The 19,135-nt window shown below is 44.4% G+C and overlaps 1 protein-coding gene across 2 annotated transcripts in view; it reads right to left on the reverse strand.

The window, feature by feature from the left end:
• Positions 1–604: 604 nt before the first annotated feature.
• The window catches only part of smyd1a (SET and MYND domain containing 1a), a 28,100-nt gene continuing 9,569 nt past the window's right edge, over positions 605–19,135 (reverse strand). The window contains exons 2-10 of one of the 2 annotated variants that reach the window (XM_055874425.1): positions 8,005–8,181; positions 7,493–7,700; positions 7,140–7,270; positions 7,018–7,056; positions 4,637–4,832; positions 3,152–3,244; positions 2,847–3,010; positions 1,248–1,416; positions 605–989 (exon numbers count right to left, since the gene is read on the reverse strand). In XM_055874425.1, the coding sequence (XP_055730400.1) occupies positions 828–989; positions 1,248–1,416; positions 2,847–3,010; positions 3,152–3,244; positions 4,637–4,832; positions 7,018–7,056; positions 7,140–7,270; positions 7,493–7,700; positions 8,005–8,181 (1,339 nt within the window). In that variant the 3' untranslated portion in view covers positions 605–827. The remainder of the gene's footprint in view (positions 990–1,247; positions 1,417–2,846; positions 3,011–3,151; positions 3,245–4,636; positions 4,833–7,017; positions 7,057–7,139; positions 7,271–7,492; positions 7,701–8,004; positions 8,182–19,135) is intronic. The other variant, XM_055874426.1, reaches the window with a different exon arrangement.

Genomic DNA, 19,135 nt, shown 5'->3' on the forward strand with positions numbered 1-19,135 from the left:
TGATAAAATGTTTATCAGTTTCCTTAGAGCTGGAGCAAATGTCTACACATGTAGCGATCAATGAACAGTTGCTCTCCCTACTTTTAATGTGTTATTTTTTTAGCATGTTTCCATGACCCATTCTATGAGTGGTGCTAAACCTACTTATAACAAGCCGTAGTGTGCTAACTTGGAACTATCTAGTTTGTTACTCTTTCATGGTATGTCATGCACTGACTCCTCTACCCTTTCCCAGGCTACGGTGAATCTGGTTGGGAACGCGCTAAACGTCTCACTGAAGGGCATTGAGTCAGTCACGGAACATCATCGTTGTGAGTATTATGGGTGGGGACTAGAATTAGTTTGAATTATCAACAAGGGGTGGAATTTCCCTCCTTCAAATGTAACTGGGCTGTAAAACCTAATCTATGTGCACCCTTTATCTTTCCAGACCATGACGCTTCACCCCATCGTCTGCAAGAGGATAAGTAAGCGCATGTAGTGATCTCTCAACCCTTTTTGAATAAACCAAGAAAATGTATTGACTTCTATGGTTTGTCTATAAAGAGTTGATCCTTAGCTTTGATTAGTTGAGCTGCAATGTATAGCAAAACAGACTCCAGACTATCCAGTGTTCGCTTTTATTGCCTTTTACATTCAATATTTCACATGGTAATATGGCACATGGTGGGTATACTGATGCAATGTTTACTAGCACAAAAAAGGTAAGACGTTCATAGGAACTTTGAGCCTTACAGCTGTAGTTGAGGGCCAGCCAATAATTATTTTAGGGGGCAGATTTGGTAACCACTGCATTTCAATGGTATGAAAGTGGTGTGTACAGAAGCTCATTGCTTGTGGAAGAGGGCCTTGACGTTGTCCTCAACACTGACTGCCTCAGCCATCATGCCCATGGGCTTGTTCTGCAGGGCAGCCTCTCTCATGCTGTGGTAGACGCAGTCATTCTGCTTGAAAATCCTCTGCTCCATCTCGGTCTGCATACGCATTGACTAGGAAACAAGGGGTCAGGGGTCAAAAGGTAGACTGGTCTGGTGTAATCTGGGAAATTAGTATTCAGTGAGGTGAAATTATAGATATGTAACCAATAGAGCTTACACTTCACTATTCGACCAGACAATCATATCTCCCTTCCACACATTTCTATTGAATGTTTTGTAACATTGTACCCTACTGAACTGGCCCCATGCTATCTTTTTCTAATGGCATAGGTTAATCAACCTAATGAGGCAGCCTGTAGTCTAGTGTACCTCCAAGTCCTTGGTGATTGGGTGGTTGGGTCCATGTGTGATCATGAGAATGGCGTAGGCCTTGCAGATCATGCCATGGCCCACCTCGATGAGCCCTGCGTGCCAGTGAGTCACGCCAGCCCGCATGGTGGCCATGCCCAACTGGGCGTTATTGGGGTGGTACAACTTCCTGCTCAGGAGAAGGGATAGAAGAGGGTTGGTGCAAAGGGAAGAGGAGGAAAAGAGAACATGTTTAGGATTAAGTAATTCGTGCACTAAATATACAAAAGTATGTGGACACGCCTTCAAATTAGTGGATTCGGCTATTTCAGGCACACCGTTGCTGACAGGTGTGTACAATCGAGCACACAGCTATGCAATCTCCATAGACAAACACTGGCAGTAGCATGGCCTTACTGAAGAGCTCAGTGACTTTCAACGTCGTAGCGTCATAGGATGCCACCTTCCCAACAAGTTAGTTTGTCAAATGTCTGCCCTGCTAGAGTTGCCCCGGTCCACTGTAAGTGCTGTTATTGTGAAGTGGAAACTTCTAGGAGCAACAACGTCTCAGCTGCAAAGTGGTAGGCCACACAAGCTCACAGACCGGGACCGCTGAGGGCTGAAGCGCGTAGAGCGTACAGATCATCTGTCCTCGGTTGCAACACTCACTACCAAGTTCCAAACTGCCCCTGGAAGCAACGTCAGCACAATAACTGTTTGTTGGGAGCCAGCAGCTGCACACAAGCCTAAAATCACCAATGTGCAATGCCAAGCGCGGCTGGAGTGGTGTAAAGCTTGCCGCCATTGGACTCTGGAGCAGTGGAAACGCGTTCTCTAGGGTGATGAATCACGCTTCACCATTTAGCAGTCCGATGGACAAATCTGGGTTTGCGTATGCCAGGAGAATGCTACCTGCCCCAGATGCATAGTGCCAACTGTAAAGTTTGGTGGAGGAGGAATAATGGTCTGGGGCTGTTTTTCATGGTTTGGGCTAGGCCCCTTAGTTCCAGTGAAGGGAAATCTTAAAGCTACAGCATACAATGACATTCTAGACTATTCTGTGCTTCCAAATTTGTGGCAACAGTTTGGGGAAGGCCCTTTCCTGTTTCAGCATGACAATGCCCCCGTGCACAAAGCGAGGTCCATACAGAAATGGTTTGTCGAGATCGGTGTGGAAGAACTTGACTGGCCTGCACAGAGCCCTGACCACAACCTCATCGAACACCTTTGGGATGAATTGGAACAGACTGTGAGCCCGACCTAATTGCCCAACATCAGTGTCCGGGTGAATGGAAGCAAGTCCCCGCAGCAATGTTCCAACATTTAGTGGAAAGCCTTCTCAGAAGAGTGGAGGCTGTTATAGCAGCAAAGGGGAGACTAACTGCATATTAATGCCCATGATTTTGGAATGAGATGTTCGACGAGCATGTAGTGTATGTTGTTGTCCTATCTAGCTATCTTAAGATGAATACACTAACTGTAAGTCGCTCTGGATGAGAGCGTCTGCTAAATGACTAAAATGTAAACGTAGAAATGGGATTTTAAAGCTGTAGAAATGCAAATCTTCATATGGTCCATTAGATTAGTCTCCACCTCTCTGTCCCCATTACAAACACTCACATGTATCCCTCCACCATCCTGCGTGAGTATTCTGCAGCCTCAGAGAAGAACTTCAGGTAGGACAGCACCTCGCTGGCTGCACTCAGCATACGCAGTTGGTACAGGTGTGTATCAGCCAACACGGGCTCCTGTTTGTCCAGACACTCACGACACAGCTTCACCACCTGTGGAGGGAAAGGGAGGGATGGAGAGGGAATTTGCGGGTTTAACAAAAGAGGCAGAGTGAATTATATGGGACAGTGACAGAGAGGTATTTACCAAACTCCAAAGCCATCCCTAAAGGTATAGGAGGGGGTTGTTGTTACCTCATGAAAGTCACCTGCAGTACGAGCTGCCTCAACCTTGGCCAGGCACTCCAAACTTAACTCCTCTACCTCTTTCACAAGCTCATCAGAGGGCTGAGAGAGAGAATACAGTAAACACAACAGCGTCAGTGTATTAACATTTGGGAGTATGCACATTGCACATCCCACCATCATTCACTCCTGATCATTGACAGTAAAGGAAAATGCCTGGTGACCAAAATGCACTACTGCCGACAACCACAAGAGAGTGACATATCCAGCAAATCTGAAAACTGTTCCATTGGAGGAAATGTTGTATAATGTGTTCATGGTCCAGTAGTCTCTTCTCACAGACACAGCAGCTGTGTGAGGAGACTAATGGTCCAGTAGTCTCTTCTCACAGACACAGCAGCTGTGTGAGGAGACTAATGGTCCAGTAGTCTCTTCTCACAGACACAGCAGCTGTGTGAGGAGACTAATGGTCCAGTAGTCTCTTCTCACAGACACAGCAGCTGTGTGAGGAGACTAATGGTCCAGTAGTCTCTTCTCACAGACACAGCAGCTGTGTGAGGAGACTAAAGGTCCAGTAGTCTCTTCTCACAGACACAGCAGCTGTGTGAGGAGACTAAAGGTCCAGTAGTCTCTTCTCACAGACACAGCAGCTGTGTGAGGAGACTAAAGGTCCAGTAGTCTCTTCTCACAGACACAGCAGCTGTGTGAGGAGACTAAAGGTCCAGTAGTCTCTTCTCACAGACACAGCAGCTGTGTGAGGAGACTAAAGGTCCAGTAGTCTCTTCTCACAGACACAGCAGCTGTGTGAGGAGACTAAAGGTCCAGTAGTCTCTTCTCACAGACACAGCAGCTGTGTGAGGAGACTAATGGTTCAGCAACTACAAAAATGGACTAGTGTAGGACACAGACTTATACTTGTGTTACACACCTTGTGATTAATCATAATTTGCGCCAAGTCAATTCCCATACATAGATACTGATATAACACATATCCAGGTCCATGGCATTGACTAAAGATATGGTCATGTGCTAAGATAGTTAGTCATATTATTTTGCAATGTCTCAGACAATCAATTGGAATTCAGCATTAGGTTACCATATCTCAGATGAAATCAGAAAAACTTGATTTCATATCAACTGCTACATGTATTTTGTTCTATCTATGGTAGCTGATATTTCAGGTTGGGATCTCATGTGAGGCACGAGTACAGTGAGAGTTGAGATGCATTAAGGGAGAGGGGAAGCATGGAACTTTATTGAACTGAAAAGTAATTAGGGTGATGTGTTGTTGGCCCCTGGGCCCTCAGAGGTATGATCAGGTGTTTAATTTGTGCATTTAACTACATGATTCTGATGCATCAGCTGTGAGATGCCCATCTGTGTGATGGGGCCATCAACGGCATGGGGCCAAGGACCCAGGACCCAGGACCCCACTGTTTGGAATGGAATGAATTGACCCCAACTCTGCCCTCAACATGTCACTACTTCCCCCACCTTGTTGCCTTCGGTCTCCTTGGCAGCCATCATTAGGTCATCTTTGAGGTTCTTGCTGCAGCTTTTGCAGGTGCAGTCAAAGTGGTACTGGTGCTTCAGGGCTCTCTGGCGGTCCGTTGACACGTTCAGGAAGTCCACGTAGCCCACCGTCAGCTCCTCATTCTCAGCAATCTTACCAAGCGCACGCAGCTCAATCCTGAGGGAGCAGGGCGGCATGGTTAGCCTAGTGCCAGAGTAACAGCTGCTCTAGGATCAGCTTGTGAGCTCTGCATGTCACATGCTGAAAGAACAGGCCCTGGAGCATAAGGGATAAGGGGGTGATGTAGTGTGATGTGATGGTAGTAACCATAAGGGAGGGTAAAGGGGGTAGTGTAGTGTGATGGTAGTAACCATAAGGGAGGGTAAAGGGGGTAGTGTAGTGTGATGGTAGTAACCATAAGGGAGGGTAAAGGGGGTAGTGTAGTGTGATGGTAGTAACCATAAGGGAGGGTAAAGGGGGTAGTGTAGTGTGATGGTAGTAACCATAAGGGAAGGTAAAGGGGGTAGTGTAGTGTGATGGCAGTAACCATAAGGGAGGGTAAAGGGGGTAGTGTAGTGTGATGGTAGTAACCATAAGGGAGGGTAAAGGGGGTAGTGTAGTGTGATGGTAGTAACCATAAGGGAGGGTAAAGGGGGTAGTGTAGTGTGATGGTAGTAACCATAAGGGAGGGTAAAGGGGGTAGTGTAGTGTGATGGTAGTAACCATAAGGGAGGGTAAAGGGGGTAGTGTAGTGTGATGGTAGTAACCATAAGGGAGGGTAAAGGGGGTAGTGTAGTGTGATGGTAGTAACCATAAGGGAGGGTAAAGGGGGTAGTGTAGTGTGATGGTAGTAACCATAAGGGAGGGTAAAGGGGGTAGTGTAGTGTGATGGTAGTAACCATAAGGGAGGGTAAAGGGGGTAGTGTAGTGTGATGGTAGTAACCATAAGGGAGGGTAAAGGGGGTAGTGTAGTGTGATGGTAGTAACCATAAGGGAAGGTAAAGGGGGTAGTGTAGTGTGATGGTAGTAACCATAAGGGAAGGTAAAGGGGGTAGTGTAGTGTGATGGTAGTAACCATAAGGGAGGGTAAAGGGGGTAGTGTAGTGTGACGGTAGTAACCATAAGGGAGGGTAAAGGGGGTAGTGTAGTGTGACGGTAGTAACCATAAGGGAAGGTAAAGGGGGTAGTGTAGCCCCTAGACCTTTACCTGTTTTTTTATTTATTTAACTAGGCAAGTCAGTTAAGAACAAATTCTTATTTACAATGACGGCCTACCCTGGCCAAACCTGTACGACACTGGGCCAATTGTGCAACACTTGATGGGATTCCCAATCACAGCCAGATGTGATACAGCCTGGATTTGAACCATGGGCATCTTGCACTAAGATGCAGTGCATTAGACCACTGCAAGGACGGGTCTGCAAGTTCAAGCCCTGCTACGAATGTTCTCTCTCAATTGCTACAATAGCGAAAGGGCAGGAAAGTTATTGCAGTGACATAGTTGTCCAGGGAGCTGACAGCATTTTTGTTTTTTATGGAGATAGGAAACCTTCATTGACCAGTCAGCAAACATAAACATCACTGGTTGGATAATCCTTGCAGCTCGTGGTTCAGAGAAAGTTATATTGATCGTTCAGAGCTCAACATCTTGGACTGTTGGCTCCTGATGAATAATAAATATGGTTTGGAGGAACATCCATAGCCCAGCTGCAAGCTCAGTGTGGGGGTTTTCATTTCACTCAACTTGAAACAACATTCTAACAAAGCAGTTTGGGGATTTTGCACTGACAGACAACCAAAAACAGCCATCATCACCAACACAGTGCAGGCAGTCTAAAAGTCTAAAAATACATTCACGTTATGATGTGATGTTTGAAGTAATCTTATCAGGTAGTTGACTGAAAACTGAGCAAAATCTAACAATAGACACACTTCACACAACAAAGCCTCAAGCAGAATAGCAACTCAGTCCTACTGAGAGCTAAACAAACCATGCTATAAGTAAGTTATAGTCGGACAGACACAATTTGTTGAGTTTCGTAATATTCTGTTTTCCCCTCAGTTATTAACTTTAGGGGTCAGATTTGATAGTACTTTTATGATAATGAGTAATTTGATCATGCTCAATGAGGAAACGGTCCCGTGGTAAAAAAGGAAAAATATGGGAAATCACACTATTCAATGTCAGGGTCAAGATTAGAATGCCTGACTGTCATTTGGTACTGTTGTTCTGTTGACTTCCTCACTAACGTCCAATGATAGAGGGTTGAGGGTTAATAACAGGTGCTAATGAGATCTTTGAGGATCGGATGCTCAAGGTTCAAAGGTTAGATGTTAGTTTGAAGCAGGCAGAGAGACCCACCTCCTCTTAGAGTGGAAGGTTGCATTCAGAGCTGACTGACTGGAAGAGATGGCAGTCAAAGAGTTTACAAATCACATACAAAAGTTTTATCTCTCCCTCTCCCTCTCTTGGGGGATACATACTTGCCATGGTTGAGGATGACAGTACAGTTGGGCCAGCAGTCATGGTTGACCAGACACAGGTTAGGGAACAGACCTACTCCCACTGCCTGCAGACCCCTCTGGTCACTCAGAGTAAAACCATTACAGTTTATCTACAGATGGATGGAGAAAAGGGGGGATGGAGAGAGAAAAACAGTGGAGGAAGACAGAGAGAGAGGAATAAAGATATGAATGGTTAATGACAGTACCTCACAGTCCATAGAGAGTAAAAGAACACATACTATAGTCGAAATAGATCAACCAGTGATCTTGTACGTACTGTGCCAAAGTTTGAGATATCTGGATGGTAAGATGACTAACTCATTGATACGTACTATGCCAAAGATGTGTGAGATGTACTCCACGCCGTGCCTGATGTTGGGACAGTAGTTCAGGAAGTTGTGCACGTCGATCTTGAGCTCTTCGAGGTTGTCGGTGGGCATGTCGGCCACGTGGTCCTCCAGCTGGTCCACTGAGGTCAGCTGGCTGTCCGACACAATGCCTGTGTCCTTCTGTATGCGCCACAGCACACGGGCAGCAAGACTGGAGAGGGACAGGGAGATTTAGCATTAGCATTATAGTTTTATATGAGTGGCTGACATAGCCTGGTTTCTTTTTTATGCAACTTGGCAAGGCATTGACAACCACTCACCTTCCCCTGTCCATCCATTCTCTTCCTACTCCCCTCTCTCTCCTTCCTCCACCACCTCTCTCCGCTAGCTCTCTCCTTCTCCTCTATTTTTCTCCCTCCTCCCCTCTCTCTCCTTCCTCCACCACCTCTCTCCGCTAGCTCTCTCTCCTTCTCTATTTTCTCCCTCCTCCACTCTCTCTCCTCCCTTCTTCTTACCGGACATTCTCATTGGGGGCCTTTCCGTTCTTCTTGATGGCACCACACTCCTGCTTGTGCTCGTCCCAGCATGCAGTCTGACAGGTGCGGTCACAGTAATGGGCAAACTTACACTGGGCGCAGCGGTGGAGGTTGGCCTGGCGACGGAAGCAGCTGTGACACACCTGCTGAGACAGACTGGGAAAAGTGGGGAGGTCAAGGGTTAGAGGTCAGGATTTCTTATGGGGTTCAGGGGTTTACCAGCCCCCTGAAACTATTGAAAATCAAACCCTGCTGCGCTCTCATCCTCCCTTCTGTCCTTGGTAACTATCAGATTTAGTGGAAACCTGTTACCATAAAACCTAATGGCAGGGATGGCAGGCCCTAGAGAAATCAGTCCGAACTACTACATAGGCCCTGTGGGAATTGAAGTTTCAAACTGTCCTGGGAACATAGCCTATACACGGAGTATACAAAACATTAAGAACATGCTCTTTCCATGACAGACTGACCAGGTGAATCCAGGTGAAAGCTATGAGCCCTTATTGATGTCACTTTTTAAATCCACTTCCATCAGTGTAGATGAAGGGGAGGAGGCAGGCTAAAGAAGGATGTTTAAGCCTTGAGACAATTTAGATATGGATTGTGTATGTGTGCCATTCAGAGGATGAATGTGCAAGACAAAAGATTGAAGTGCCTTTGAACGGGGTATGGTAGTAAGTGCCAGGCACACCGGTTTGTGTCAAGAACTGCAAAGCTGCTGGGTTTTTCACGCTCAACAATTTCCCGTGTGTATCAAGAATGGTCCACCATCCAAAGGATATCCAGCCAACTTAACACAATTGTGGGAAGCATTGGAGTCAACATGGGCCAGCATCCCTGTGGAATGCTTTCGACACCTTGTAGAGTCCATGCCCCAACGAATTGAGGCTGTTATGAGGGCAAAATGGGGGGGTGCAACTCAATATTAGGAAGTTGTTCCTAATGTTTAGTATAATTAGTATATATGGGGTAGAGAATAACAACGCAAGGCAATGACCAGTGGATGACATCATGGACTGATAATGGAGTGGATTTATTTCACTAGCAATTTTCACTCTGGTGGGTCTTAAAACGAGTGATTGCGCCTATTTGAAGCTGGGGGTGATTCGATGGCCATGGTAGTGTGAGAAGCCAGCAGGTTGGAGAAGACATTAAATAGATAAAAAAACATGTCACAATGATGACGCTGGAGAGACGAAGCAGGTACGGGGAGTAACATTTAATAAATAACGGACATGGAACGAGACATAAACAGCGTTAGCAAACAGAAAACAATCAATGCAGAAGCGGGGAACAGAGCTGGGGACTGACACATATAGGGGAGAAAATGAACAGGTGATAAGAGAGTCCAGGTGAGTCCAATAACGCTGATGCGCGTGACGAGGAAAGGCAGGTGTACGTGACGGATGGCAGGAGTGAGTGATGCAAGGCATTCTGGCGCCCTCAAGCGCCAGGGGGAGAGGGAAGAGCGGGCGCAGACGTGTCAGTACCCCCCCTCTAGGGGCGCCACCCGGCGTCCCACCTGGGCGAACCGGCCGAGACATGGGCGCTGGGCAAGCCGGTTGAGGCGTGGAAGCCCGACGAACCGGCAGGAGCGTGAGAGCCTGGCGAGCCGGCTGAGGCATGGGAGCCTGACGATCCGGCTGAGTCAAGACGCCTGTCGATCCCGCTGAGGAAACCCGATGATCCGGTGAAGTGTGACGTGGGATGGGAAGCCACCGAGCCAACCGAGGCAATGAAACCTCTCGAGCCAGCCAGGGCATGAAAGCTCGACGAGCTGGCTTAGGCACCCCCGGTTCCATCGGCGGCAGAATCCACCCCCGACGTCACCGACAAAACAAAAAACAAACAAACAAAAAACTCCTGGACCGGTTGAGCAGACAAGAACTGACGATCCAGCTGAGGCCCGACGTGGGATGGCCGCCATCCGAGCCAACCGGGGCAAGGAAACCTCTCGAGCCTGCTAGGGCGTGGAAGCCCGACGAGCAGGCTAGGCACCCCCGGTTCCATCGGTGGTGACCCAGAGCCGATGCCACTAAACCAACCAGAACGCCAGTACTCCCCGATGCTTCGTGTGATGGCTTCTGCATTCTGTCACAATGATGACACTGGAGAGACGAAGCAGGTACGGGGAGTAACATTTCATAAATAACGGACATGGAACGAGACATAAACAGCGTTAGCAAACAGAAAACAATCAATGCAGAAGCGGGGAACAGAGCTGGGGAACTGACACATATAGGGGAGAAAATGAACAGGTGATAAGAGAGTCCAGGTGAGTCCAATAACGCTGATGCGCGTGACGAGGAAAGGCAGGTGTACGTGACGGATGGCAGGAGTGAGTGATGCAAGGCATTCTGGCGCCCTCAAGCGCCAGGAGGGAGGGAAGAGCGGGAGCAGACGTGACAAAACAGGGATATGTTGGTGTGCTGGAGAGTGTAGGTTCAGGAATGAATGATAATACGCTCTCACAGCAAACTGAGTGGGGAGCCATTTCTGTACCTTATCAGTGAAGAGAAAGACCTGTTCTGTGTCAGCATTTAAATCTCTCAGTCCCTTAACTACTTACCTCATATTTCCTCTCTCCTTTTTTCTATGTCTTTCCTGGCTATCCTCTTCCCTTTCCCTCGCCCTTTTTTCAGTGCATCGCCCTTTTCCCTCGCCCTTTTTCATACAGACCCAATAAATATTGCCTCGTATTCAGACTCCTTGACTTTTTCCACATTTTGTTACATTAAACCTTATTCTAAGATGGATTAAATAAATAAAAAATCCTCATCAATCTATACAATACCCCATAATGACAAAGCGAAAACAGGTTTGTAATTCTTTTGCAAATGTATACATTTATAAAAAATTAAAACAGAAATATCTTCTTTACATAAGTATTCAGACCCTTTTCTATGAGACTCGAAATTGAGCTCAGATGCATCCTGTTTCCATTGATCATCCATGAGATGTTTCTACAACTTAATTGGAAAATGATTTGGAAAGGCACACACACCTGTCTATATTAGGTCCCACAGTTGACAGTGCATGTCAGAACAAAAACCAAGCCATGAGGTCGAAGGGATTGTCCGTAGAGCTCCAAGACAGGATTGTGTCAGAGCACAGATCTAGAGAAGAGTACTAAAAAATGTCTGCAGCATTGAAGGTCCTCAAGAATACAGTGGCCTCCATCATTCTTAAATGGAATAAGTTTGGAACCACCAAGACTTTTCCTAGAGGTGGCCGCCCAGCCAAACTGAGCAATAGGGAGGTGACCAAGAACCCAATGGTCACTCTGACAGAGCTCTAGAGTTCCTCTGTGGAGATGGGAGAACCTTCCAGAATTCAACCAGCTCTGCAGCACTCCACCAATCAGGCCTTTATGGTACAATGGCCAGACAGAAGCCACTCCTCAGTAAAAGGCACATGACAGCCTGCTTGGAGTTTACCAAAAGGCACCTGAATACTCTCAGACCATGAGAAACAATATTCTCTGGTCTGATGAAACCAAGACTGAACTCTTTGGCCTGAATGCTAAGCGTCACGTCTGGAGGAAACCTGTCACCATCCCTACTGTGAAGCATGGTGGTGGCAGCATCATGTTGTGGGGATGTTTTTCAGTGGCAGGGACTGGGAGACACCTCAGGATCAAAAGGAAAGTTGAACGGAGCAAAGTACAGAGAGATCCTTGATGAAAACCTGCTCCAGAGCGCTCAGAACCTCAGCCTGGGGTGAAGGTTTGCCTTCCAACAGGACAACGACCCTAAACACACAGCCAAGGCAATGCAGGAGTGGCTTCGGGACAAGTCCCTGAATGTCCTTGAGTGGCCCAGCCAAATCCCGGACTTGAACCCAATCGAACATCTCTGGAGAGACCTGAAAATAGCTGTGCAGCGATGCTCCCCATCCAACCTGACAGAGCTTGAGAGGATCAGCAGAGAAGAATGGGAGAAACTCCCCAAATACAGGTGTGCCAAGCTTGTAGCATCATACCCAAGAAGACTTGAGGCTGTAATTGATGCCAAAGGTGCTTCAACAAAGTACTGAGGATAAATGATCTGAATACTTATGTAAATGTGATATTTCCGTTTTTTTATTTTAATACATTTGCAAAAAGAATGTTAAACCTGTTTTTGCTTTGTCATTATGGGGTATTGTGTGTAGATTGATGAGGGGGGAAAAACGATTTAATCAATTTTACAATACGGCTGTAAAGTAACAATGTGGGAAAAGTGAAAGGGTCTGAATACTTTCCGAATGCACTGTATTTATGTAATGGGCTATTCTGAGATGACTTTACAGAAATATGATGGTATTCCCCACACACCTTCCAAACTTCTCTCTCTCTCTAAAACTCTGTTTGCACTTCATCTGAGAATGTTTCCACTGTCATTCCGTGTACTTGTTGAGCTCCACCACTATATCTGTTCTGGTTTACTATATGTAGGGGAGAGTTGGTAAGTTGAGCCATTTTTTACAATCAGCATCATTCCGTGAAAGGAAATCTAATTTTCTTTATAGCAAAGATATCTGCATATATTTCAGGATGTTGTGCATACCTGGAAATAATCAGAATTCATGTAAATATTACAGTTTTGAAAACATAGCTTGTCCAAAAAAAGTGGTCATTTGGCACGACCCTCCCCCGGGTTAAGTTAAGCAGTGTACAAATGTCTGTACTGAATGAAATATTACCACTACCTTTTTAAAACCAGGTCTATCTTTATTTCCCAATCAAAATTCAATACAATCGCTTTTTTATCTGTTAATAATTTTAAGCGTCTTTTAACAGGCTTTAAACCTAACAAACACTTTGTACATTATTTTTTATACCTTTAAGATAGGCCAGCACTGTTGCCTTGCATCACGCCTAGGAAGAAAACACTTAGATTTGCTCAACTTGCCTTTGGCTCAAACATTGGCTCAACTTACCCCATGGCCATTGGCTCAACTTACCCCATGGCCATTGGCTCAACTTACCCCATGGCCATTGGCTCAACTTACCCGAAGACAAATATTTTGACTATATTAGCCCACACAGCTACAAGGATACACTTTCATGCTATGTTTAGGAACTCATATTCAAGCTTATAGAGACCCCAACTGATGTACAGTATATACTATAGTATTCACAGTACCTTTTTTGCGGACTTTACTATAGTATTCACTGTAGTGTTTTTGCGCAGGGTTTTTGGGCAAAAACACTAGACACTAGAGTGAATACTGTAGTATTTACTGCAGTGTTTTTGTGGACATGAATGTAGTGTTTACTGTACTGTTTTTGCAGACATTACTGTAGTAGATGTAGTATTTACTATAGTGCTTTTGTTTAATTGTCTTTTGTTTGATTATCTTTTTAATCATCTTGAAAAAAACTTTTAGGGGGTTTTCTCCTTGAGGAAACTTACTGGACAAACAAAAAAAGCAAATTGTCCATAACTGTCACGACTTCCGCCGAAGTCGGTCCCTCTCCTTGGGCGGCGTTTGACGGTCGACGTCAACGGTGTTAGGTGGTCGACGTCACCGGCCTTCTTGCCATCGCCGATCCACTTTTCATTTTCCATTTGTTTTGTCTTTGTCTTTACACACCTGGTTTCAATTCCCCAATTACTTGTTCATTATTTAACCCTCTGTTCCCCCATGTTTGTTTGTGAGTGATTGTTTTTATGTAATACGGTCAGTTTATGTGGGCTCGCTTATTTTGTATTGTATTTGTCTATTTTTGAGTAAAATACATTTATTTACTCATATCTGCTGTCCTGCGCCTGACTCCTCTACACCAGCTACACACAGACTACATTACAATAACCTGTATGTACTGTAGGTAGGACACTGGTCTGACCGGTTAGGTTGACCTTCTGTCTGGTGAAGTTCAGGTTTGGCAAGGTACAAGGGGGAGGGGATGGAGGAGTTCTCCTTTTTTTCTCAACTTGATTAAAACACATTTTAAAAAGTAAAAAAGTAAAAAATACGAGAGGATACGAAGCTGGTTTAGGGTAAAGGTTGGGAATAAACCCGGTTTACGGGAAGGGGATTTGAGTTGGAGGAAAGGGGAAATAACTTTATTAAAAATGTAACGTAGGGGATGGAAATTTCTTCTTCAAGATACTGGGAGGGGAGTTTTGTGATTTTTGAATAGTGTGATGAATGGTTGTGCTTATTGTTGATTTTTTCTTTTGGAAAAGTTTTATCGCATTTCCTTTAAAACAGCTCATATATATTTTTGTACGTCATTTTTTTTACACGTAAAAATGGCATAAACGCATAAAAACAGCATTTGGATATTACATGTAAATTTGTTAAAAAGTACATGTTGTTAAAACCAATAAAAACAAGCCATAATTAAAAGTACTTTTCTATGTAAAACTTCCAATTCTGTAAAAGCCATTTACAATATGTATAAATGATTTAACAAAAGTAAAACATTTTTAAGACATGGAATATGTTAAAAAGCTGTCTTCGGTCCTTTGTACAGGAGCGGGGTGAGTCGTTATCGAACTCGCCTCCTCCTGCTCTTCCAATGTCGTTTGTGTTTACATTGAATTAATTAGGTATGGAGAATAGTTTAATAAACAATATATGGTCTCTCCTTGGCATGAATGTTTTTCAGTCATGGGTGGCAGACATTGGGTTATGGGGGAGGGGAATGGAAGGGACATATGCTAATTTAGTATTAGCATATCAATACAGTATGTAGTATATATTATTCTACAGTATACTACAGCATTCTATAGTAAGCACTACATGATCAAGGGATACTAAAGTGTGTAGTATAATATTTGGCAGTATACTACAAAATTACTGTATATATTAAGCACTACACTATCGAGGGATACTACAGTGTATAGTATAATATTCTACAGCATAATACAAAATGAGGTAAGCGCTACACGATTGAGGGATATTACGGTGTTGTAGTATAATATTCTACAGTATACTACAACATTCTATAGTAAGCACTACACATGCTTGAGGGATACTACAGAGTGTAATATAGTATTCTACAGTGTACTACAGTTTACTACAGAATACCAGAGGTGTGGACTCGAGTCACATGACTTGGACTCGAGTCACAAATATGATGAATTGTAACTCGACTTTGACTTTAACACCAATGACTTGTGACTTGATGTGACTTGACTTGGACTTGAGCCTTATGACTCGACCTGACTTGATACCCTCCCCAAGCCCGAATATTAAAAATGATACTATTAAAAAAGTGTGCAGAGCATCAACTCTTCATTTAACAGATTACAGTTTGAATCGGACAGCAGCCAATCAAATTGTGTCATCTGAAAAAAAGTTGTACGTGGCAGTGCAGAGGAACGTCGGCGGGTGAATTCAGATGGAGCCCTTGGAAAGATGATACCCAACATTTTTATTTTCGGATATAAAGATGACATTGTATCAATAAAAAACAGATTGCAACTTGCAAAACATGAGGGAAGAAATTTACAGACGGAGGCGCAACAATTTCCAACTTTGTTCGACATTTGAAGCTGCACAAAGAAGGGTAAGTTGTGGCTAATATAGCCGACAGCTATATATTTTATTACTTTCCTAGTGTAGGCTAACATAATGTTAAATCAATGAGCCTCCACATTAGTCAGTCAGTGCGGGAACGTGATCATTGCACCCAAGATTGAGCTACAACTGGCTAGGCAGTTGGTAGCCTAAATCCTGCCTGATGTTACTGCTGTTCCTAAAACCATTGACATACGGTAGCCTACTGTAACCACACAGAGAGAGTGTATGTGTGTGTGTGTGTGTGTTAAGGTTGGGCGATTGTGTAGAAGCCTACATCGCCCGATTGCGCCCCATAGCAATCCTCGATAGTCGATCACTATTGGGGAGATGTGTCTTTCTCATGGCTACCCATGTATTTCTATGGAAATATAACATTTATTTGGAAAGTAATAAATATATAGATATTTCTAAAAGCGTTCATGATTTGCGTAAATGTAATATACTAACTTACTCTTGTTAAAAATATGAAATGGTATTACATTTGGTGAAGAGCACATTATGACTTGTTTAGGACTCGAAACTCAAAGTTTAGGACTTGAGACTTCACTTGATACTTGACGGTCTTGACTTGAGACTTGCCTCGGACTTGCCTATCTTGACTTGAGACTTGACTTGGGACTTGAGTGCTAAGACTTGAGACTTACTTGTGACTTGTAAAATAATGACTTGGTCCTACCTCTGCAGAATACTATAGAATTCTATAGTAAGTACTATTGCATTCTATAGTAAACTGTAGTATTTCTTTTATGTGAGCTTATTATTTAAAAAGTAATGCCCAAACTGAACAAATAAGGACATTATTTACTTTACCTGTGACACTTGAACATGAAGCAAACATCTCAATCATTTCAACAATGAGGAAAATAACAAAAAGTTACCATAAAACAATGTTTAATCATGTTTGTGTGATTGCGCTTGTATGCTTGTGTAACGGATGTGAAATGGCTAGCTAGTTAGCGGTAGTGCGCGCTAATAGCGTTTCAATCGGTTATGTCACTCGCTTTGAGACCTTGAAGTAGTGGTTCCCCTTGCTCTGCAAGGGCTGCGGCATTTGTGGAGTGATGAGTAACGATGCTTTGTGGGTGACTGTTGTTGATGTGTGCAGAGGGTCCCTGGTTCGCGCCCGTGTCGAGGGGACGGTCTAAAGTTATACTGTTACACTTGTATGTATATGCTTATGACTTAGACAGGCAGAGACAAACCTTGCTACCTTATGTTTCATAGTTTTCAATTTAAATGAGCCCCAGCTGCCCAGGTGGTCCCCACTGACTGATTGTTAACAACTTTATGCAGCCTATATATTGAATAAATTCCTGAAATGAAAAAAGCATTTGAAATAAATATATTCAGTTGTGGGATAAACATAATCATAGCAATTAATGTCTGTGGAAAGGTAGGGGAGGGCCCCAAATCACTAAATACACCCCGGTGGACAGGCACCCGACTGGTCCCAGCTATCATTCCCCTGATGTGCCAATAAACAGGTACCTGAGATCCCATTTCTATAATAGACAATTACGCAATACACGAGGCCAGACTTTCTAAACGTTTTTCATCTAGCAGCATTCAAACCTGCTTTCTCGACATGCATGTTGTACACAACTTCCCCGATCTCTGAACTTTGCCTTAAGGTGAAGGCTGGTGACTACAGTATGGTTTTGTAATGATTCATGCAGGCCAGGGGTGTTTCTGCAGACGTGTTGCTGTGCGTTTTGTTGCTGTGCGTTTTGCTGCCAACTTTACTTTACTTTGCTAGCTGACAACTTTACGTTTTTTGTTTTGTTTCTGTTTTTAATTACCGTTTATATTTTTAGTTTTTCCATCGCAACTTTTTTCCCTCATTCAACTTTTTCACTCCGGACGCTTTATCTGGACATGGTTCGTCAACACCTTCAACAGCCGAAGCTAAGTAGTAACATTAACATGATGTCTTCTAATTGCAGTCGCTGTACTCATAATATACAGGAGAACGATCGCCTTACGGCGAAAATAGCTGTGCTGCAAGCCCAGCTTCAGACGCAATCGTTAGGCAAGGGTAATTTCAGTGTAGGAAAGGAAGAAACAGCGTCTGTGCCACCAGTAAGTACAGATAGTAACGTTAGTATAAATCCCCCCGCACAGTCCCCGCAGCCGGACAACTTTCTCATGGCTTCTGGAGGGAAATGCTGTTGGAATGCTCAACCGGTGTCGCTCATTCAGCCAACAGAAACTTTCAACCGGTTTTCCCCATTATGTAGCGAGTCGGAGTCTGAGTCTGAGTCTTCTCTTGTCTCTACTCCTCCCGTTACGGGGTCTGAGACGCCGAAGGCTCCCACCGTTAGCTCTGACAAATTGAAAACCCTAGTCATTGGCGACTCCATTACCCGCAGTATTAGACTTAAAACGAATCACCCAGCGATCATACACTGTTTACCAGGGGGCAGGGCTACCGACGTTAAGGCTAATCTTAAGATGGTGCTGGCTAAAGCTAAATCTGGCGAGTGTAGAGAGTATAGAGATATTGTTATCCACGTCGGCACCAACGATGTTAGGATGAAACAGTCAGAGGTCACCAAGTGCAACATAGCTTCAGCGTGTAAATCAGCTAGAAAGATGTGTCGGCATCGAGTAATTGTCTCTGGCCCCCTCCCAGTTAGGGGGAGTGACGAGCTCTACAGCAGAGTCTCAGCACTCAATCGCTGGTTGAAAACTGTTTTCTGCCCCTCCCAAAAGATAGAATTTGTAGATAATTGGCCCTCTTTCTGGGACTCACCCACAAACAGGACCAAGCCTGACCTGCTAAGGAGTGACGGACTCCATCCTACCTGGAGGGGTGCTCTCATCTTATCTACCAACATAGATAGGGCTCTAACTCCTTTAGCCCCACAATGAAATAGGGTGCAGGCCAGGCAGCAGGCTGTTAGCCAACCTGCCAGCTTAGTGGAGTCTGCCAATAGCACAGTCAGTGTAGTCAGCTCAGCCATACCCATTGAGACTGTGTCTGTGCCTCGACCTAGGTTGGGCAAAACTAAACAGGGCGGTGTTCGCCTTAGCAATCTTATTAGGATAAAGACCTCCTCCATTCCTGCCATTATTGAAAGAGATCGTGATACCTCACATCTCAAAATAGGGTTACTTAATGTTAGATCCCTCACTTCAAAGGCAGTCATAGTCAATGAACTAATCACTGATTATAATCTTGATGTGATTGGCCTGACTGAAACATGGCTTAAGCCTGATGAATTTACTGTGTTAAATGAGGCCTCACCTCCTGGTTACACTAGTGACCATATCCCCCGTGCATCCCACAAAGGCGGAGGTGTTGCTAACATCTACGATAGCAAATTTCAATTTACAAAAAAAAAAATGTCGTTTTCATCTTTTGAGCTTCTAGTCATGAAATCTATGCAGCCTACTCAATCACTTTTTATAGCTACTGTTTACAGGCCTCCTGGGCCATATACAGCGTTCCTCTCTGGGTTTCCTGAATTCCTATCAGACCTTGTAGTCATAGCAGATCATATTCTAATTTTTGGTGATTTTAATATTCACATGGAGAAGTCCACAGACCCACTCCAAAAGTCTTTCGGAGCCATCATCGACTCAGTGGGTTTTG

This window comes from Salvelinus fontinalis, chromosome 21, assembly GCF_029448725.1.
Source record: "Salvelinus fontinalis isolate EN_2023a chromosome 21, ASM2944872v1, whole genome shotgun sequence".
NCBI classification, from domain to species: domain Eukaryota; kingdom Metazoa; phylum Chordata; class Actinopteri; order Salmoniformes; family Salmonidae; genus Salvelinus; species Salvelinus fontinalis.